Source organism: Nipponia nippon, unplaced genomic scaffold, assembly GCF_047370975.1.
Source record: "Nipponia nippon isolate SJK-2023a ecotype South Korea unplaced genomic scaffold, ASM4737097v1 scaffold_14, whole genome shotgun sequence".
Lineage (NCBI taxonomy): Eukaryota > Metazoa > Chordata > Aves > Pelecaniformes > Threskiornithidae > Nipponia > Nipponia nippon.
Window position 1 is genome coordinate 5,424,571 of NW_028262330.1, and position 19,319 is coordinate 5,443,889.

The window sequence follows — 19,319 nt, forward strand, 5'->3', positions numbered from 1 at the left end:
CCGGCCCCCACTGTGCAGCTCTGGTTGAGCCTCTGTGGTGCAGGGAGGGAGCAGACTCCGTCACCCCTGGGCCTGTGCACCTCAGGGACTCTGAGCGCTTTCTATATTTTGTTAAATTAAACTGTACCCCTGCCGCCTCCTCGCTGGTACCCACTGGCCCGTTTTCCCCCAGCTGCCCCACCGCAGCAGGGCTGGCAGCAGGCAGTGCTGCATGGAGACCGCGGCGCCAGGAGCCGGCAGGGACGTGCTCAGCTCCAGGTAAAACTGAGATCTCTCCTCCAGAGGCTTTATTGAGGAGCAACTTGGCCCTGCGGCTCCTCTGGCCGAGGATAAAGGCACAAGGATCCCTGAATGCTCCAGGGCCAGGCACTGTTTGCGATACAGAGAGCCGAGCCTCGGGATGTCACCCAGGGATTTGGGACCGGCCCAGCCGGGATCCTGCTCTGACCCCCTCGTGCCCGACGGCGAACGGCCATCCCACGGCAGTGGGGATGCCAGGCAGAGCCGAGGCTCACAGCTCGTTGTGCAGCGGCCGGCACGGGGGGCTCAGTTTCTCCTCCAGGACAGCGTCGGGGGCACACACCCAGGGGTCACCCGTGTCCCACTGCCACTTCAAGAGCTGCGCGCGAAGCAGCTGGAAGACGGCGGCGTAGCGGGGATCGGGAGCCAGGTTCTGGCTCTCGGTGGGGTCGCGGCTGCAGTCAAAGAGCTCCCAGCGGTCCCTGTAGTAGTACTGGTGCAGGGTCTTGTTCCAGTGGGTTGGCTGCCCGGCCCTGGTGCGGTTGAGCAGGTCTTGGAAAGTGGGCGAGATGTAAAAGTCCTGGTCGATGGGAAATGGCATCTTGTAGTTGAGGTTGTGAATGAGGCGGAACTGCTGATGCTGGACGGCTCGCATGGGGTAGTACATGGTCACCTCGTGGTGGCTCTGGCTGCTGAAGGCGGTGTCCCAGGGCTGCTCCGACTCCAGTGCTGGCAGGAGAGACTTTCCGGTGAGCTGCACCCGCTTTGTGCCAAAGATGCTGTAAGAAGGGTAGGGGATGGAGAACCAGTCCAAAATGGTCGGTGTGAGATCTGGAGGAGAAGAAAAGGGTGAGAGGAGGGGCTGGCGGCCCATGGGAGGAAACTCAGCCCTGGAGAGGGGCAGAAAGGTCCCCGGGGTCTGCTGCCGCATGGGCTGTGGGTGGTCCTGGGATGGGCTGCAGAGCTGAGCCCCAGGATGACATCCCTGCCGGGGACCCTGCTGCTCTGTCGTCCCTCCTCTCCCTTCCCAGAGCTGGCCGTGCCAATGCCAAGGGCTGCAGGCTGTCCTCTGGGAGAAGACCCTGGGTTTTGGTGTGGGGAGGGTGGGGACCAGCTCACACCCGCCCCTGCACAGCTCTGCATGCCTCTGCTCCCTCTTGGGGGGCTGGGGCTCTTACCCAGGAGGGTGGCGAAGGCCTGGCTGACCTGCCCCCAGCGCTCGGTGTGCTCGGGGGAGGAGATCAGCAGGGGCTCGGCGGTGCCCGACCGGTAGAGGTTGGTCCTGCCGCTGGGGAAAGGGATGCCGTTGTCAGAGGTGTAGATCACCAGCGTGCTGTTGAGGAAGCCGGCACGCCGCAGCTCCTCCAGGACCAGCCCGATCCCTGCGGGTGGAGGGGCAGAGCTCAGGGAGGACGGGAGGGACCACAGCGCTTGCTGCCACCAGCCTGGTCCCCGCGGCTCCTACCTTGATCCATGCGCCCGATGGTTGTGTACTGGGCTGCCAGGTCTGCCCGGGCAGCCGGCGTGTCTGGAACAAAGTGGGGGACCTAAACGGAGAAAGGAAAAGTGGCACGTGGTGGTCACGGGTATATGCCGGGGTGGCCTTCACCAGCTCTCGCCCTTAATGCTGATGGCAGTTACCGAGGTGGGGGCCAGCCTGCAGCTGCCCTGGCTCTGGCGGAGGCTGCTGTTGCGTGCAGCCCCCATATAGCCCCATGCAGCCCCGCAGGCTCCCACCTGCACTTGCTCTGGGTGGTAGAGCTGTGGCTTCCAGTCTGGGATCCAGCCCATGCCGCTCTCTCCGTTGCCGAATTTCTCACAGAAGGCCCCGTACTGGGGCTGGGAGTGCCCGCAGCGGTGGGGGTCATGGAAGGCGACATAGAGGAAGAAAGACCTAGAGATGGAGAGGATGGAGGTGGAGGTGGTGTAGCAAAGGGCCTGAGACCAACCCTGGGCTGTGCAGGGGTGAGCTGGGGTCGGCAGGAGGACTCCCACCTATTCCCGGCTTCTGGATATGGGGTGACCCAGAGACAAGGTGCCCCTTCCTATTTGTGACCAACTGGGACATGGAGACACGTCTACAGCAAGGCCGGTTTCCCTCCCCTCCCCCGTGCCCCCTCGCAGCCTGCCCCAGGGACACAGGGTCCGTCTCACCTCTCGTCCTGGCTCTGCAGAAAGCGCCGGACGAGCGCTTTGATTCGAGTGATGTTTCTCCCAACCTGCAAGACCGAACTGTTCTCCTCTGTGTAGGCGAAGTCGAAGGGGTAAACAGCCTCGGGCCCAACGTGCTTCTTCCCAATTATCCCTGCAAGAACGCAGACGCACGGTGTGCCAGGAGCAGCGGGGAGGGGGGGGTAGGACGCTGGCTGCAGCCGCTGTCTCCTCTCTGGGAGCCGATGCAAATCATCTGCTCCAGCACGGGCTGCGCTCAGCAAATGCTGGTGACAGTGGAAGATGCTGCTGGCTTCTCCAGTCATTTCTGCTGGTTGCAGAGGCACTTCCACATCTGCTTAGAAAACGGGACCCACCTGGGGACCACGCTGCCACAGCTTACAGGCGCTTGTGGTGGTGCGTCCCCCCGCCCTTTTCCTCTGGACCACCTTATGACCACAGGGACTCCGGTCAATGCTTGGCCTTTGAGCAATTTGTCTGGCGATCAGGCGCCCCTTGGCCGTACCAGGCACTCCCGCATGGCTGAGCTGGGGAACAAGAATGCCTTGATCTTACCTGGCATAATCAGTCACCCCTTGACAGCCTGGGAATGTAGCATTGTGGATCGTAACTCGGGCGGATCGGTATGGGAGGATCGTACCTGTCTTGCTGAGATTGATGAGAACTCAGCAATTACCGACCACAGCCATGGCCAGAATGGAAATTTACTGATGCCTAAAGTCAATCATCTCACAACCCTATAAACGGCGGTACCACGGGAGACCCTCGGAGCTCTCCTGGACCGCAACGGGCTGCGCCAGCATCCCCCTCTGAGCGGGACGCCTCTCAGAGCTGCGAACCCTTATGTTTGCATACCGAGGCCTGGCAACAGGACCTGGGCTGATCTCCGGTGCCCTTCGCTCCTTGAGGCTCAATCCTCGCCTGCTGAGACAATCATTGAAGTCAGTATTTCACTGAACTCGAGGGGAATTTTTGAAGGGAACCTTTATCTGCGCGTAACAAACTTGCGAGGATTTTTAAGAGGTACCTTTTTTAGGCCTATTGTGTGATTGTGTGTGTATCGATACAAATATTGTAGTAAACTTTATCTAATCACTTTGTAGATGCTAGAGTAACCAATGATTAGTTACTACTAAATTCTTGTGATTCTCTCCTTACTGTGAACAAACCTTAAGTTGCTGCTAAATACATATAATCCTTAGCCATAAACCGTTGACCAAGTCCCGGACTAGGATTGGATCCAGCCACACCCAGGCTCCTCTCTGAGAAGGAGTTTAGAAAGCAAGGGGGTCCATTCTGCACCTCCTGACTCAACGGGAGGGCCCCTTTTACCCCTGGGTATTTCCTTCTCTCTCAGTCTTCCCTTGTCTCCCTTTCTCTCCATATATTCCATTCATTTAATAAGTAATAGAGTGAACCTTGCCATCAAACTTTGCTAAATCACCCTTTTATGAATTTCTATTAAAATCACTATTTGCAAATATCTTTGGCGGTGATTATTTAAGCGACCTAACCGCTCATTTCGTGACAGCGCTAGAGCAGCCGAGTGGCCCGGGTGGAAGTTTGGGTCGAGCACGAGCCTTGTGTGAACGCGGGAACCAGGAAGGAGCAGGCTGAGGAACAGAAGTGACGGTGAGGGGTAACGGGATGGCAGGAGAGCAGCGGTGGGAGGAAGCAAAGTGAAACCCCGGTGTCACTGGGTGATTCCCTGCCTGTGTCACTTGCCCTGGGCCACCTACCTGTCCGGACGCGGGCTTGGCTGAGCAGCCGGGGCAGGCTCCGCACGCTGTCGAAGGAGTTGAAGTGGTGCACGTCCTGGTGCAGCCCGTACATCCCATTCTGGTGCTGCAGGCGGGGGGAGACAACGCGGTTGGATGGTGCCTGCCAGCCTGGCCCCGAAACAAGCCCAGCCGTGCAGCAAGTGTGAGTGCATGGGAAGCAGGTCCCAAGGGGCAGGGGAGAGAGTGGGTCAGCGGGCAGGAGGGGATTGCCAGGTCCTGTGGCCATGCTGTAAGCATGCCGGGTCTGGTCATCCCCGAGCGCCCACTGCGGACTGGCAGCCCCGACCCAGCATGCGTGGGTGCCCCTACCTGGGGTAAGCCGGTCAGGATGCTGGCGCGGCTGGGGGAGCAGCTGCTGACGGAGGTGAAGGCGTTCTGGAAGACCACACTGCGCCGGGCCAGCGCGTCCAGGTTGGGCGTCCGGATGGCCGAGTTGTTGTAGGCGCCGCTCTCAAAGCCACCGTCGTCTGCTGCAGCGGGAGGGGTGCGGGGTGAGCCCTGCAGCACCGGGCCTGACCCCCTGCGCGTCCCTAACCGTGCGGGGGGCAAAGCCCAGGGGACACTAATGACACCGGGAGCATCCCTGGGCTGAGGATGACCCGGGCTGGGGCCGGTGCTGTCGTGACCGTCCCAGCAGAGGGGTGCAGCGGGACCCCGGGGTCGTCCCTCCCCTGCCCACGGGACGCCCCGAGCGCCGAGCCCCGGGCGGGGGTACCCGGGGGTACCCCGCCGCGGGGGGGGGGGGGGGCTGGGGGCGGCGGGCGCGGACCCGGCATCGGTCCCGGGGCTCCGCCGGGCCGGCGGCCGCACTCACCCAGGAGGAGCAGCACGTTGCGGGCCGGGGCCGGGGCCCCGCCGGTCCGGAGCGCTCCCACCAGCAGCAGCGCCAGCGCCCAGAGCCGCATGGCAGCGGCAGCGGCACCGGCACCGGCACCGGCACCGGCAGCGGCACCGGCAGCGGCGGGGCTCGGCGGGGCTCCCCGGCTCCTCCGGCCGCCCCGGCTCCTCCTCTGCCCCGGTCACATGAGGCGGCCCCGGCGGCTCAGATCCGGCCCGGGCGGCGCTGCCGGATGCACCGGGAGCCGCCGGCCCCGCTGCAGGGAACGGGGTCGCCCCGGCGGCTCCCGCTCAGCCCCGGCGAAGCCGCCCCGCGGGGGTGCCCGCTCCGCTTCGCCCCGGCCCGCTCGGGGAGCTCCGGACCCCGCGGCGTGTCGGGGGCGGAGGGGGCTGCAGGCGGCCGGGCTGGGGGACGCTGCCCCGGCCATGTCGGCGCCGGCTTCCCGGCAGCGCGGGCAGAGCCGCCCGTGCCCGGGGCTGCGGACGAGGCTGCCCGTCCTGCGCTGGCTCCCGCGTTATTCCCTGGCCTGGCTGCAGCTGGACCTGATCGCCGGCCTGACCGTGGGGCTCACCGTCGTGCCGCAGGCGCTGGCGTACGCCGAGGTGGCCGGGTTGCCTCTCCAGGTGGGTGGCAGCGCCCTGCGGCCGGGGGTGCCCGGGGACACCGGCTCCCCGACGGCGGCCTGCGGCCTGGCAGGGAGGACTGGACGGCTGGGCGGCCAAGGGCTGGTCTGCTGCGGTCACCCATTTTCTGGGGTCAGGAAGCCGCAGAGGCCGGTGTTTGCTCAGGGCTGGCTGCGGGCGCTGGAGGGACCGGAGGGCAGCCCAGCCCTCCTCGTCCTGGAGGTGTCTGGCATTTCCCAGCTCGGAGCGTTGTGCCAGTGCTGCTTTTGTCCCTGTGCAGTACGGCCTGTATTCGTCCTTCATGGGCTGCTTTGTCTACTGCTTCCTGGGCACCGCCAAGGACGTGACGCTGGGTCCCACAGCCATCATGTCGCTGCTTGTCTCTTCTTACGCGTTCCACGAGCCTGTCTATGCCATCCTGCTTGCCTTCCTCTCCGGCTGCATCCAGCTAGCCATGGGGCTCCTGCACCTTGGTGAGAAGTTCTTGCCGGGCATGGTTGTATTTTTACGATATTGCTGTACATCCTGTAATTGTTCCCCCCCTTCCCCGTGCTCTCCGAGACGCTGGGGTTGTCCTGCTAACACTTGTGACAGCTCTGTGTGCATGCAAACACCCCGTTGGGGACAGCAGCGTGCTTACTGCCACCCGTCCCGTGCAGGTTTCCTCCTGGATTTCATTTCCTGCCCCGTCATTAAAGGGTTTACATCGGCCGCTTCCATCACCATTAGCTTCAACCAGATCAAGGTAGGGTCTGCTGGTCTGCTCTGGATGCCTTGCCCGCTCTCTCCTGGAGCCGGCCATGCTGGGATATTTAGTCCCGGGCTGGGCGATGTGCTCGGTGTGAAGGGAAGGAGCTGCAAGGGGGACACAGGTCCCCCCTGCCAGCGGTTCTGGTGGGTCCCCAAGTGCTCTCTTCTGAGCAGACCAAGCTGAACACGCCCTCTGCCTGTGACCAGCTGGTGGCATTCAGGACACCGGTGAAACCTGGACATTTGATTTGGTCACTTGTGGGAGGTGCTGGGTGATTCTCGGGCAGGGTGGGTTTGCAGCTCTGCTGGTCCCTCACTGGGCTCTCAGGGGCGTGAGGCCCTGCAGCGCTTCTGGGGCTGCAATGCTTCCTTTGTGGTTAACCAAAATCAGAGACTCAGGGAGATGGTGTCAGGCCGTGCGAGAAACCAGCAGGCCGGCATTGGCTAATGGCTGCGGTCGCAGCGAGGGCTGCTGGGAAAGCGCTTCCAGCGTGGTGCAGGTGGACGGCAGGGCTGCGCAGGCTGGGCTGGGGCCCCGAACTGAACCCCATGCTGGGAGCTGCGCAGTCGTGTCTGCAGGACGGGGTGGAGGCATCTCAGAGCATCTCTGAGCCCTGCCTGCACGGAGCCGCGCAGGGAAAGGGTCGTCCTGGGGTGCGCGCGGGAGCACGGGGTGGTCGCTGAGGGGCTCTCCCACCAGCAGCGCTGACACCGTGTGTGTGCCAGGGCCCCGGGCAGGGCTGGGCCCCGGTGCTCCCGGCTGTCCCTCCACGGCACCTGGCAGCTCGGGTTGTGCCAGGCTTTCACCAGGCTTTGTCTTCCTGCACAGAACATCCTGGGGCTGCAGGGGATCCCTCGGCAGTTTTTCCTGCAGGTGTATGAGACGCTGCGGAGGATTGGGGAGACCAGGTCAGCACCGTTCCTGCGCCTGCCCTGCTCCGTCCCCCTGCAGCTGCGGGGTCTCGGGCTCTGCTGCTTCTCTCCCCATCTCTTTGGTCACACCTTGGACCGATTTCTTGGTCCCTGCCCAGCGCTGTGCCACAAGTGCTTGTTCTCAGCCACTTCCATTTGAGCTGGAAATTTGAAGATGGGGGAGCAGGAGGGCTCCCAAGCCGCTAAAGGGGAAGGATGGGGCAGACTTGTCCTATTTTCCACTCCCAGTTAGGTATGCCAGGATTTTGCCAGCCCAAAGACACATCCTTGGGACTGTCTGTGTCGTAAGTTCTCCTCCAATTTTTGACAGTCCAAGAGGGCGCTCAGGCACCCCTGTGCCCCCCGCCCTTTCCCGTTAGCTGCACCCGTGGCTTGGGCTCTGTGCTGCAGCCTGGGTTTCACACACAGCACAGTGACACACAGGATCAGCTTCGTCACGGCTGGCAGAAGGCCTCCCTGCCTAGCTGTGAGGGGCAGCAGCAGGAGGGGAGGAGGCAGATCCCACTGCGTGGATCCTGCCTGTTGCAGGGGTCCTGCTTCCCTCTTTTTGAAGAGCCCACAAACCCATTAGCATCGTACTGCTGACTGGGGGAGACCTCCTCCTCCCTCTCCTGCTGCCCTCCAGGGAGGTGACGTGTTTTGCCAGTGGTACAAAGGTGCCAGCAGCGTCCCTGCGAGCTATGCACCTCCTGCAGAGCCGCAGCACGTGCCCGGGCACACGCTCTTCCTCCCGCGGGGCTTTGCGGTAGCTCTCCCTGTGCCCCACAGCGTGTTTGGGCTGACACTGATGTGCCTGTTGCAGGGCTGGGGACGCCATCCTGGGGCTGGCCTGCCTGGCTGCGCTGGCAGGGCTCCAGGCGATGAAGAGCCGCCTGCCTCGAGCTGCCCATGCGGAGCCGCTGGCTGCCAGGGTCAGCTACCTGATCGTCTGGACCTCCGCCACGGGTGCGTTGGCCATCCCCTGCCCTCTCCCCTCCCGCGGCCGTCCCTCCTGGGGTCTCGGCTCTTCTGGGCAAGGAAGAGACAGCCCGAAACTGGTAAAGCCCAGGTCGGCAGGAGCTGAGACCTGGAGGTGGATCGGGGAGGACTAAGTCCCAGGGATGGTCCTGCTGCTGTGCATGCCCCTTCCTAAGGCTTGGAATACCTTGGCAGCCTGGGTACCCACCTCCTGCTGTCCCTCCTGCTGCCCTGGGCTCCGGGCGGGTTTTCACGGTTGCTTTCTCTGCTGCAGCACGCAACGCCCTCGTGGTCCTGTTTGCTGGCCTGGTTGCTTACTCCTTCCAGGTGATGGGCTCCCAGCCGCTCACACTCACCGGCAGCATCCCCCAGGGCCTCCCTGCCTTCCGCCTGCCACGCTTCTCCATGGCTGCACCCAATGGCACCATCCCCTTCAGGAGCATCGTGGAGGTGGGTGCCAGGCTGGCCGGTGGAGGCTGGGCTCCCCACGGGCTGCTGTCTCCTTACTCCTGCGTTTGCTGGTTCCCCGTGCAGCGGGAGGAGGCTCTGCTGCAGGGCGACCCTCATCCCTCGGTGGCAACACTCACAGTGTCCTTCCCTCCCAGGACATGGGGGTCGGGCTGGCCGTGGTCCCGCTCATGGGCCTGCTGGAGACGGTTGCGATTGCCAAGGCGTTTGGTACGGCTGCACCAGGCTCCTCCACCTGCGCTCTCAGGAGGGGTCTCTGCGGGGGGCTTGGGGTGCTGGGGATGTTGCTGTTCCCATGCAGGCAGTGGGAGGGACTGGGCTGCCCATGCCGAGCCCAGTTCATAGTGCGGGCTGGCAGGAGAGGTCCCGCGGGGTGCTGCTGGCCCCCTCCCCTGGCCAGGCAGCTGCCCCATGCCTGGCTGGGGAGCGGGCTGGGGGGTCCTGCATTGTGCATGGCTGGAGTTTGCACAGGAGCTGAGCGTTGTCTTGGGCTACTCGGGGGGTGCCAGGACAGGGGGGTGCTGGGACGGGGTCCGACGGCTGTCGCAGGCACTGCCGGCCCCGCTCCGCACGCACGGCAGGTCGTGCCTGCGGGAAGCTCTGGGTGATGCCGTTCGTCTCCTTTCAGCCTCGCAGAACGATTACAGGATTGACCCCAACCAGGAGCTGCTGGCTATGGGTAAGAGGCCGCTCGGAGCAGGAGGGCAGGGGCTGGGGATCTGGCCCGAGCACTGCCATGTGTCCTTGTGTGAGCCAGCCAGGCAGGACACAGGAACAACCATAAAACCATGGATGAAATGCAAATAGTAAATTTATTTTCATTACCCCACCAACCAAGGGATTCCTGAAGCAGGACCCAGGCAGAGGCACACAAGTGGGAATGCAGGCACCACGGAGCTTGGTCCATGCTGGAGGATCACCAAACCTGCTGTTTTCACCTGCTTATCAGGGATTCGCGCAGGCGTAGTTTACCACTGTGCTTTGATCTTTCCCGTAGCAGGGCAGGAATCTCGAGCATGTTCAATAGGGTACCTCTAAGTCTATCGCAGGCCTGTGTCATCTAAACAGATGTTCTACTTGTCCAACACACGAGGCCAAACACCAATTAGTATGATATATGTGTTTTTCGATACCCCAGTTGCAAGTCACTTGAGCGTGTTTACGATCCTCCTCGCCAGTCTTCCATTATTTTCCCACAGTCCCACAGCCCCTGAGCTACCAGAGATCCCCATCTCAGCAGTCCTACCTCTTCCTGAAGTTTTACCTTTCTCATCTTGCATGGTGGCCCCCCCAGCCTTTCTCACAGCTTAGCAATTTCCAGAGCAGCCTGAGCCCAGCACACGCGGCTGGACAGGCTCCGATCTGGCCCTGGGTACCAGTCTGGGGATGGAGAAGGTGACAACAGGGGCACAGACCAGTCTGGTGGCCCCAGGCAGTGCCTGCCATAGCTGCTGCATCCCCAGCCCCTCTCCTTCCCCACTGCAGGCTTCGCCAACATCCTGGGCTCCTTCGTCTCATCGTATCCCATCACGGGCAGCTTTGGCCGGTGGGTAGCAGGAAGGGGAGCGGACCCCCAGCCCGCGGGACACTCGCTGGGGCTGTGTGGTGAGGGGGCTGTGCGAGATCTTGGGCAGAAGGTTGTGCAGATCCCAGTGGGTCCCTGAGCTCGTGTCCTGCTCCCCACTGCCCACCTTGGCTGCCGGGCCATGCGTGGGTCCCGCGGCGACCTTCCCTCCCATCTTGCGTGCTCTGTCGTCCTGCTGCAAGCTGGGAGCCACGGGCTTGCTCCTGTTTTTCCCTGGGTCTGATGGGGTGGGTGCTTTTCCTGAGTGGGTCTCTGGGCAGGGGGTGGGGGCAGCTGCTGGCCCCGGCCAGCCCCAGCGCAGCCTGGGACAGCGCGTTGCTTTGCATTTCAGGACAGCAGTGAATGCGCAATCGGGCGTCTGCACTCCCGCAGGAGGGCTTGTCACAGGTAGAGCCCCTAACCCCGCCATGGGCTGCTCTGCAGGCCCCCGTGCCCAGCACCCACTCCTCTCGGGCACCCTGGACATTGAGGACCCCATGGCTCAGGTGCTCCCCATCTCCCGCAGGCGCCCTGGTCCTGCTCTCGCTGGCGTACCTCACCTCGCTCTTCTACTACATCCCCAAAGCGGCGCTGGCTGCTGTCATCATCTCGGCTGTGGTCCCCATGTTTGACGCTGGGATCTTCAGGACTCTCTGGCGGGTTAAGAGTGAGGGCACGAGCCGGGGGCAGTCAATCCCCCGACGCAGCCCGGCTCTGCCGGCAGAGCAGGCATTGTCCCGGAGGGCCCTGTGGTACAAGGACAAAGCACAGCCGAGCCTGAGTCATTTATCTTGCAGGGCTGGACCTTGTGCCCCTCTGCGTGACGTTCCTGCTCTGCTTCTGGGAGGTCCAGTACGGCATCGTGGCTGGGGTGCTGGTCTCAGGGATTCTCCTCCTCTACTCCATCGCCAGGCCCCCAATAAAGGTGGGTTTCACGCTTTGCCCTGGATGCGGCGGGGCCAGCTGGGCTCGCCCAGGAGTGGGGAGCTGGGAGAGGGCTCCCCGAGGACAGCAGGGCGTTGGGGTGCAGGATGACATGCTCTCGCCCTGTCCTGTGTCCCCAGCCTGCCATCGGCTCCCCTTTCAAGGAGCATGAGAAAAGGGTATCCCAGGAGCTGAGAGCAGGAGAGGGAGGCATCGCTGTCCCTGTTCCTGCTGACGCCTGAGCTGTGTGCAGGAGGGGATTTTCCCTGAGGAATGGGGGCTCCTGCGTGTCCCAGCCAGCAGGAAGGACAGTGCTTTGCTTTGTCACACGGGCGGTTGTCCCCACCTGGGGAAGGTGACAGCCCCCAGCTCGCCGTGACTCATCCCCCTCCTCCGGGGTCTTGCGCAGGTGTCGGAGGGGGACGTGCTCCTCGTGCAGCTGGGGAGCAGCCTGCACTTCCCAGCCATCGAATGCCTCCGGGACACCGTGTGTAGCCGCGCCCTGGCAGGTATGGTGCTCCCTGGCCTGCCGGCTTGTCCTGGGGACCCGGCTGTAACCCGGTGCCCACCTGGATCACTGCTGAGGGGGGTGGCAAGTGCTGCCCAGGTCTGCAGGCTACGGGTACAAGCAGGGCCAGGCACGGCTTCCCTGTGGCAGGGACCAGCCCCTGGTTGCTGCTGCTCTCCTGTGGCTGTCTCGTCCCTTCCAGCCATGGCTCTGGCTCTAAGGGCTGTGTCCCCCGGGCTGGGTCATTTCTGGACTCGTCGGGGACATGACCGTATGCTCTTCTTCCAGCAGCATCTCCACCACGCTCCGTCATCCTGGACTGTTGCCACATCAGCAACATCGATTACACGGTGGTGGTGGGGCTGGCAGAGCTGCTGCAGGAGCTGCGCAAGCACGGCCTCTCGCTGGCCTTCTGCAGGCTGCAGGTACGTGGGACGCAGCCTCAGCCGGCCCCGTGCCGCATCCTGCCGCCTCTCCCCACGCCAGGCGTCAGCTCTGCTCCCCAGGGGAGGCTCTGCGCTCAATGGGCTCAGCCCAGCTGCCTTCCCCGCACGGTCTGCGCTGGCCGCTGGCGCCTGCTGCGAGGATGCTGCTGCCTCTCTTCTGGGAGCGCCTTCATCTCAAAGAGGCGGAGGCTGCAGCATCTGAGTCCAGCTGTGGGATGTGGGGTGGCGGGGAAGGGCTGCATCCCCTGCCCTGGGCTGGCTGGGAGGCTCACAGCCCCAGAGAGACGGGAAGCGGCCAGCAGCAGGCTCCCCCAGCCCAGGTTTCTCTGCCCTTAGGACCCTGTTCTCCAAGTCCTGCTGTCCGCAGACTTAGAGGGATTCCAGCATTTCCCCAGCCGGGAGGAGGCAGGTGAGGCTCTGGGCTGCCCTGGGTGCTCTCCCAGGGCTGGGGTCCCCCAGGCTGCTGCTGAGCGGGGCTCTGGAAGATGTGCCCGGTATTCTGACCTTCGTCAGACCCCAAAGCTGCCGTGCAGGGGGCTGCAGGGGCCTGGCTCCTGGGAAGGCAAGCAGGAACCCTTCTGGAGAGCAGGGTCACTCCGGCTTTGGGGATTTGTGGTGAGCCTTGGCTTAACCCTCTGTCCTGCTTCTCCCCCTTCCTGGCGCAGAGCGGTGTGGAGGAGTAGAGCCGGGAGGCGGCGGGGCAGCCCCCTTCACCAGCACCACTGAGAGCTTGCTGCTGCCCGCCGGGCTCATCCAGTGAGTCCAGGAACTGCCTGGGACCTCCTCAGGGGCAGCATCGCCTTGCCGTCTCCTCGCCTCTGATTACGCCGGGGCTGTGTGTCCTGTGCCACGCAGAGCGGTGGCTGTGACACCCCGGTGACGTCCGACCAGCACCCTCCACGGGAGCCGCCTGCCCCTGTCCTGCCTCCCGGGCGGCTGGTGGGATGCCTGCCGGCGCCGGGACCATCCCCATGTCCCACGCAGGGGAGGGCAGAGCAAGGCCAAGGACAGATGGTGGAAGGGATTAGTGGGGCAAAACCGTTCCCTATCACAGTCATCTGGAAAAAGCCATCCCTCCTCCAGGCCTTCCCCATCCTCGAAGCTGCTGTCTTTTTTAAATCAGCTGTTTTATTTCTGGAGACTTTTCTTATTCTGGGACATACTGAACTCCGATGCAGAGCGTACTCTTGTCAAAGTGAGTTTCAGGGATGTTGGCGCTGCCCTCCAAGCCCAAGGGCATGCTGCAGCTCCCAACCTCCGGCTGCTGGGAGATGAAAAACATCAGTGATTTTACTCCTTACTGATCCCTCTTGGGTTTTCTGCCGACTGCTGCCATCGGGCAGAGCTGTGCTGCCCCCCTGTGCGTGCAGCCCCTCGCCTGACTCCTGCCAAGCATCCGAGGGGAGAGGCACCGTGACACCAGCATGTGCTTGTCTTGCTGTGAAATGGGTGCAAAAAGCAATAGTGCAAAAAGCAGGGCTGGGGGTCAGGGTTCAGGAGAAAGCAGTTTTCCTGAACTGCCCTTGGCTGACATCCCCGTAAGGAAGGTATAATAAAGCAGTAATTGCAAATGAGTCAGCGTGATCTCTGCCTTCCTTTGGGGAAAGCTTTTGCCTTTTGTATGGGAAGGAAAAATTAAGCCCTCATTTCTGGGTGCTGCTGAGCAAACCGAGGAAAGGAAACTGAAACCAGGCTCTGCTCAGCTGCTGGGTTGCTCAGTGCCCGAAGGCACGCTCCGGCACAGCTCCTGCAAAAAATTTTGCAGGTTTTGCAGTGGCAGCAGAGGTGCCCGGGAGCCACAAAAACTGCGAGGGCCGACAGGTCCTGCCGCCGGAGGCTGGAGGAGCATTTCCACGGCAGCAGAGTGCTGGGCGGTGAGTTCCTCGCTGCACCGGCAGCAGAGAAGCATTTGCAGAACTGGAAGGGCACACATGCCTTCTCTGTCTGTCCATCTGTCCATCTCTCTCCCCAGACCAGGAGTGACCCGCACAGAGACGGAGCAGGTTCGACCCATTTCTCTTCACGTCGTGGGGCAGCTGGCTGCAGCCCTGCGCTGCGTCAGGTTGCGCTGTGAAAGCTGCTCCGCATGCCCGGAGAGGAGCTCGGCGAGACAGCGGCAGGAGGGGCCTCAGGTAACCCCCTGCCCGCGGACGCTGGGAGGAGCAAGAGTGGGAAAAGAGGGGGTAAGGGGGCAAAAAGGGCCAGTTGTGTGTAAATATATATATAGCGCGTGTGCGAGTGAGCGTGTAAGTGCTAGTGAAGGGCAGGCCAGCTCGGTCCCAGTTGGATCTGGGGACAGGGTGGCAGCCGCGTCCCCACTTTTGGCTGTTGGATCCAGCATGATGTATTTTCCTCCAACACGCTTGCCCTCCCCACCGCTGCTGGCAGGCCCCATCCTGCGTCCCTGCGCCGTCCGGGCAGCACATGCACTTAACAGAAGGGTGAAACACCCCACGGCCGCCCCCAGCGCTGACACAGCCCCGCTCCAGCGGCCTGAGGAGCCCGTTTATGTGTTGCCTGTGTTATTGCAGCAGCTCAGAGACCAGATGGGAACAAGAAATGATCGATCGTGGCCTGAGGGATGTCTCCCTCCAGGCAGTGGCGGGGGGCTGCTATGTCTCCACCCCACCAGCCAAAAGTAGAAAAAAGGGGGGCTTTGCTGGAGCTCTGGGAGCTGCTAAAACTGGGCTCAGAAGGAAGAGAAGAGGGCTGAGCTCCAGGCCAGTCCCCGCTGGCACTGCCCCGCCAGCAGCGGGCATCCAGCTCTGGGCTAGAACTGGCCCTCAGGTCAATGCCAAGCCTCTCCCAAGCCCTCCACAGCGGGCTGGGCTCTTGGTGCGGTACTGGGCGAGGTCTGGGCGTCCCGGGGAGAGCGGAGCGCCCGCTCCCTCCCACCGGTAGCGGCCCTTTGCTGCGCTTCTCCGGTGCCCGGGAGGATGCCCGGCGGCCCGGCCCGCTCTCGGCCGCGGGGGACGGGGGGGCCCTGCCCAGCTCCGGGAGCCGCCCGGCGGAAGGCGGCCAGAGCCGGTGCCGGCCCCGCCGTGGCGGGGTTGGCCGGGCCGGAGCGGGGCCGGGCGGGGGGCGGCGACGGTGACGTCCCAGAAACGAAAGTTGGCGGCTCCGCGGAAAAACGAAACTTTGCCGGGCGGGAGGCGGCGGCGCGGCTCGGCGGAGCGGGCGCTGCAGGTGCCGGTCCCCGGCCCCCGGCCCCCCGGTGAGTTGCGTTGCCGGGATCGGTGGGGTGGGGTGGGCTGGGCCGGGGCACCGGGCCTGGGCTTGCGGGGGGGGGGGGTCCGGTGCGGGCGGCGCGGGGGGGAGGGGCTGCCCTGCCGGGGCCGGGAAGGGCGGTGCGCTGCGGGCTCCGGGTCCCGCTGCAGCCCCCCGGTGCGCCCCGCTCCCCTCGGTGCGCCCGGCCGTGCCTGGGCGCTCCCCTCTCTCTGCTCCTAGTGCACCCGGGACAACCCTCCCCCTTGGAGGTCCCGGTCCTCCCCGCGGTGCACCCATACCGGCAGCCGCCCGGTGCCTCCCAGTCCCCCGGTCATCCTGGCCCCCAACCCCCGGTGCCCCCCGATGTCCCCGGCCCCCCGGCGCACGCTGGGATCCCCGCCCCCTGCCCGCCAGCCCTTACTTAACGGGCCTCATTTGCATTCCGCCGGCCCTTCGCCACGCCATTGGTCCATCCACCCGGCTCATTTGCATATCTACGCGGGAAAGGCAAAGTTGCCGCCTATCAGCGGGGAAGGAGCTGTGCTTCATTTGCATATAGGCTCCGCCCAAGGGTCAGCCCCGCCTCCGCCCCGGGCGGTGCAGGTGAGGGCCGGGGCTGCGGCCTGCGGAGCCTGCCCGGTCCTCGGTCCCGCCCGGCCCGGCCCCAGCCGTTCCCCGGCACAGCCCGGCGGGACGGGGGCCCGGCCTGTCTGGCGGGAGCAGGACCCTGCAGACCTCCGGGGTTGCCGGGGGACAGTGAGCGGGGCCTGCCTGTGAGGCTGCCCGAGCCCGCCCTGCCGGCGGAGTATGGCTTTGCCCGTGCCCGGGCCTGCTCGGCTGCACTACCCTCACTGCACCCTGCCGGCTCCGGTGGGTTCCCAAATGCCTTTAATTATAAAAGATCTCTGTCCAGAGCGGAGTAGCTGTTTGTATGTGTTTATTTTCTAAAGCGTTTGTGGTTTTCCCCCCGGCCTGTGAGCTGGGGCAGCTGTGGGGTGGCAGCCCCCGCGGCTGGGGCCTTGCTCTTGGCTGTCACAGTTTGGTTCCTTGAAAATAAAACGGGAGCCGGGAGGAAGGTTATGTGACAAAGGTTTGTTACTTCACATTAATATTTTGTATTTCTCTTTCTGCCCCATCCTTTTCTCTCCCTCCGTGGCTCCGAAAAAGCTTATCGCAGAGTTCGCGGCTGGGAAACATGAAGTGCCGTGTGTGTCACTTTGTGTCTGGGGATGATTCTCCTGGTTCTTGCAGCAAATGTGGGGCCCAGCTGGCTCCTGTCGCTGGCCCTGGGGACGAGGATTCAGGTAGGAGGCTGCAATGCGGGGGGGAGCTGGGGGATGCTGTGCGGGGGGACTGGCTGGAGCACGGTGCTGGCGTGCCCCGGGGCTGCACGGTGACCGGAGGCTGCGGGTGTCCGCTGGTTCCTGTGTTAGCCCTGGTGCTTGTGGAGCTCTGGGCTGCTCTGGCCAGGTCATTATGTGCTGCTCTCGTCTCAAACTTCCCGTGCATTACTTGCCAGACATGGAGTTTTTCTCACTTTGCAGTGACTAGTGGGGGATGGAGAGAGAAGCAAGTCAGTCACTGACACCTTCTACACACATTCTCCACACTCAGATCTCCAGTGTTGAACTAGTTTCCATTTTGCCAGTGAACTGGTGCCATTTTTATGGAATGCTGTTTTACAAAGACTGGTTGTCCTGGTTTTGGCTGGGATAGAGTTAATTTTCTTCCTAGTAGCTGCTATAGTGCTGTGTTTTGGATTTAGGATGAGAATAATGTTGATGACACACTGATGTTTTAGTTGGTGCCGAGCAGGGCTTGCACAGAGCCGAGGCCTTTTCCTGCTTCTCACCCCACCCCACCAGCGAGGGGGCTGGGGGTGCACAAGAAGCTGGGAGGGGGCACGGCCGGGACAGCTGACCCCAACTGGCCAAAGGGCTATCCCACACCGTATGGCGTCATGCTCAGTATATAAACTGGGGGAAAGCTGGCCGAGGGTCCGCTGCTCAGGAACCAGCAGGGCATCGGTCAGCGGGTGGTGAGCAATTGCATTGTGCGTCACTGGTTTTGTATATTCTTTTATCATTATTATTATTATTTTCCCTTCCTTTTCTGTCCTATTAAATTGCCTTTATCTCAACCCATAAGTTTTACCTTTTTTTCCTGTTTTTTCCCCATCCCACTGTGGGGGGAGTGAGCAAACGGCTGTGTGGTGTTTAGCCGCCTGCTGGGTTAAACCACAACACTGATCTAGTCCCTCTTGAACCAGAATTTCCTATCATCAGCTTATTGTTAGGTTTAGAATTCACTGCCTGAGCTTCTGTTTGACAACACGCTAATTCTGCCTCTACGAACAGTAACAGAATCAAGTACACAATTAATGCAGTTACACGGGGGGAAATATTTCCTAATCCTTTATTTGCTTAAAGAGAGAATGACCCGGGCCACCAGAATTGCTTTTGGTGTGTTGATATGAAGAAGTAGGATCCTAAAAGAATACACTAAATCAGAATCAGCCTGCTGTAGTCCTGACAAGATCAATTCTTAGCAAATCCCTCTGCAATCCAGAATGGCAAGGTGACAAACCCAGCACTTCCAGGTCTTAAATGCTGTAGGAAAAACGTCCAAAGCATCTGTTCTGGTGGTCTAAAAGCTTTATCCCTGCTTCTGGCAGCAGTTAAAGGTGGTGGAAGGAGTTGTAGTGCTTTACCAGGTAAATATGCTCTCTGTCTGGGGGACAGAGAGATACTCAGAGGCTGTGAGCTACCTTCACCTTGATTTTTTTTTTTTTTTTGTGCTCCTGCTCCCAAAAATACCCAGAGGAAATCAATGTCTTTTGGTGTTGGTTGATCTCCACTCAAAGAGGCTAAAAGCTTCTGCTCTCAAAATTGGGGTAGAGACAGTGCTGAAGAGCCTGTAGAACAGATAGAAGGTGGCCATCTGCTCTGATGCCTGATTCAGGTCTGAGCTGCCTTTTCACAGGTTTTAGGGACTGGATAAAACTGTTGAAGATAAAAAAGGGAGTTTCCCGTGCCTTCCTGGACACAACACTCAGCTGCATGGTCACACAGCCAGTCCAGAAGGTTGAAAAAGCTGGCAAGTGCTGGTGTTCTGGCACTGCACATCTTGAGGGTCCTTGAGCATTTCAACAGGCAGTTGTGGTTCCCAGTGCTTGCTGCTTTGGCAAGTAGCATGTTAGCTGGAGGTAGTATAGAGAAAGATCAGTACCTCAGTACAGTGGTTTCTTATCTTAATTATTCTGCTGCTGACTGCAGGGGCCTTGGAGAGGGAAGGAGGCTGTGCTAGGGGTGGAGAATGGTGTCATTGCTAGTGGTAGCTGTTGAACAGGGAACAGCAAAGCCGCTCCTGTGTGTTCAATCGATGCATTTAGTCAGTGGCAGACCCTGCTTGCTCGACACTAGCCGAGAACTGTTTTCTTTCCTGACTGTCTAGTTCAACAATGAACCTTGCCTCCATTGCAGAAAGAAGAGAGGTGAAGCGCGTTCCAGTCCTTGATACAGGAGCAGAGCCTGGAGGAGATGTGAAGGGAGAAGGTGCTGATGGGCCTTCTTCCACCACTGAAGCAAAGAGGGAGGAGGGAGGATTGCAGATGGAGAACGCAGGAGCTCTGATAGATACCTCAGAGACCACACCTGAATGCACTCCAGCGGGACCTCCTTCCTCTGCTGGAACACAGGAGGAGGAGGAGGAAGAGGGAGCATCGCTGCTGGAGTGTGTAACAGCTCCAAGTGATAGCTCAGAGACTGCTCCTCAGGGTGTGGCCGGTGGCTCTTCTGAGAAGTCACAGAGAAAGGTAAGGCTCTTTGTCGGTGCTGAGGAGCAGGAGTAGCTGGTAACTTGTTGCTCTCTCTTTTGTAAAGCAATGAGGCTGGGCTGCATCACCACAA

At 61.7% G+C, this 19,319-nt stretch overlaps 3 protein-coding genes across 11 annotated transcripts in view; 2 read left to right on the forward strand and 1 right to left on the reverse strand.

Annotated features, from left to right (window-relative positions):
- Positions 1 to 259: 259 nt before the first annotated feature.
- On the reverse strand, positions 260 to 5,190 carry SGSH (N-sulfoglucosamine sulfohydrolase). Of its 2 annotated transcripts, none has more exons than XM_087750434.1 (8): positions 5,008 to 5,190; positions 4,503 to 4,660; positions 4,152 to 4,257; positions 2,395 to 2,545; positions 1,978 to 2,134; positions 1,706 to 1,787; positions 1,419 to 1,622; positions 260 to 1,071 (listed from the first exon to the last, which is right to left on the reverse strand). In XM_087750434.1, the coding sequence occupies exons 1-8, from the start codon at positions 5,096 to 5,098 to the stop codon at positions 512 to 514; spliced, it is 1,509 nt and encodes a 502-aa protein (XP_087606560.1). In that variant the 5' UTR covers positions 5,099 to 5,190; the 3' UTR covers positions 260 to 511. The 2 variants fall into 2 exon arrangements, with proteins under 2 accessions (XP_087606560.1, XP_087606559.1); XM_087750433.1 differs by having other exon boundaries at positions 4,503 to 4,663.
- Positions 5,191 to 5,315: 125 nt separating this feature from the next.
- On the forward strand, positions 5,316 to 13,756 carry SLC26A11 (solute carrier family 26 member 11). The gene is made up of 16 exons (XM_087750431.1): positions 5,316 to 5,654; positions 5,935 to 6,127; positions 6,314 to 6,399; positions 7,234 to 7,313; positions 8,140 to 8,282; positions 8,569 to 8,744; positions 8,900 to 8,972; positions 9,391 to 9,441; positions 10,248 to 10,308; positions 10,679 to 10,734; positions 10,853 to 10,993; positions 11,124 to 11,251; positions 11,660 to 11,759; positions 12,047 to 12,183; positions 12,541 to 12,613; positions 12,870 to 13,756. The coding sequence occupies exons 1-16, from the start codon at positions 5,457 to 5,459 to the stop codon at positions 12,962 to 12,964; spliced, it is 1,791 nt and encodes a 596-aa protein (XP_087606557.1). The 5' UTR covers positions 5,316 to 5,456; the 3' UTR covers positions 12,965 to 13,756.
- Positions 13,757 to 14,195: 439 nt separating this feature from the next.
- The window catches only part of RNF213 (ring finger protein 213), a 55,741-nt gene continuing 50,617 nt past the window's right edge, over positions 14,196 to 19,319 (forward strand). For 4 of the 8 annotated variants that reach the window (XR_015703125.1, XR_015703124.1, XM_087750425.1 and 1 more), the window contains exons 1-3: positions 16,008 to 16,340; positions 16,579 to 16,715; positions 18,894 to 19,225. Coding sequence is in view for 6 of the 8 variants with exons in the window: in XM_087750425.1 (XP_087606551.1) it covers positions 16,219 to 16,340; positions 16,579 to 16,715; positions 18,894 to 19,225 (591 nt within the window). In the remaining 2 variants the exon portion in view is untranslated. Of the gene's footprint in view, positions 14,337 to 15,288; positions 15,419 to 16,007; positions 16,341 to 16,368; positions 16,502 to 16,578; positions 16,716 to 18,893; positions 19,226 to 19,319 lie in introns of those variants that run through there. The other 4 variants (XM_087750428.1, XM_087750427.1, XM_087750426.1 and 1 more) reach the window with 4 other exon arrangements.

What these genes read in the sequence shown, in the direction of transcription:
- SGSH (XM_087750433.1), bottom strand. Translation starts at nt 5,098, where the DNA reads ATGCGGCTCTGGGCGCTGGCGCTGCTGCTGGTGGGAGCGCTCCGGACC. An exon ending in CCAAGCCCGCGTCCGGACAG is followed by an intron (nt 2,546 to 4,151) that starts GTAGGTGGCCCA and finishes GCGTTCTTGCAG; the next exon opens with GGATAATTGGGAAGAAGCAC. An exon ending in CTGCAGAGCCAGGACGAGAG is followed by an intron (nt 2,135 to 2,394) that starts GTGAGACGGACC and finishes CTCCATCTCTAG; the next exon opens with GTCTTTCTTCCTCTATGTCG.
- SLC26A11 (XM_087750431.1), top strand. Translation starts at nt 5,457, where the DNA reads ATGTCGGCGCCGGCTTCCCGGCAGCGCGGGCAGAGCCGCCCGTGCCCG. An exon ending in CCTTCAGGAGCATCGTGGAG is followed by an intron (nt 8,745 to 8,899) that starts GTGGGTGCCAGG and finishes CTTCCCTCCCAG; the next exon opens with GACATGGGGGTCGGGCTGGC. An exon ending in ATCACGGGCAGCTTTGGCCG is followed by an intron (nt 10,309 to 10,678) that starts GTGGGTAGCAGG and finishes TTTGCATTTCAG; the next exon opens with GACAGCAGTGAATGCGCAAT.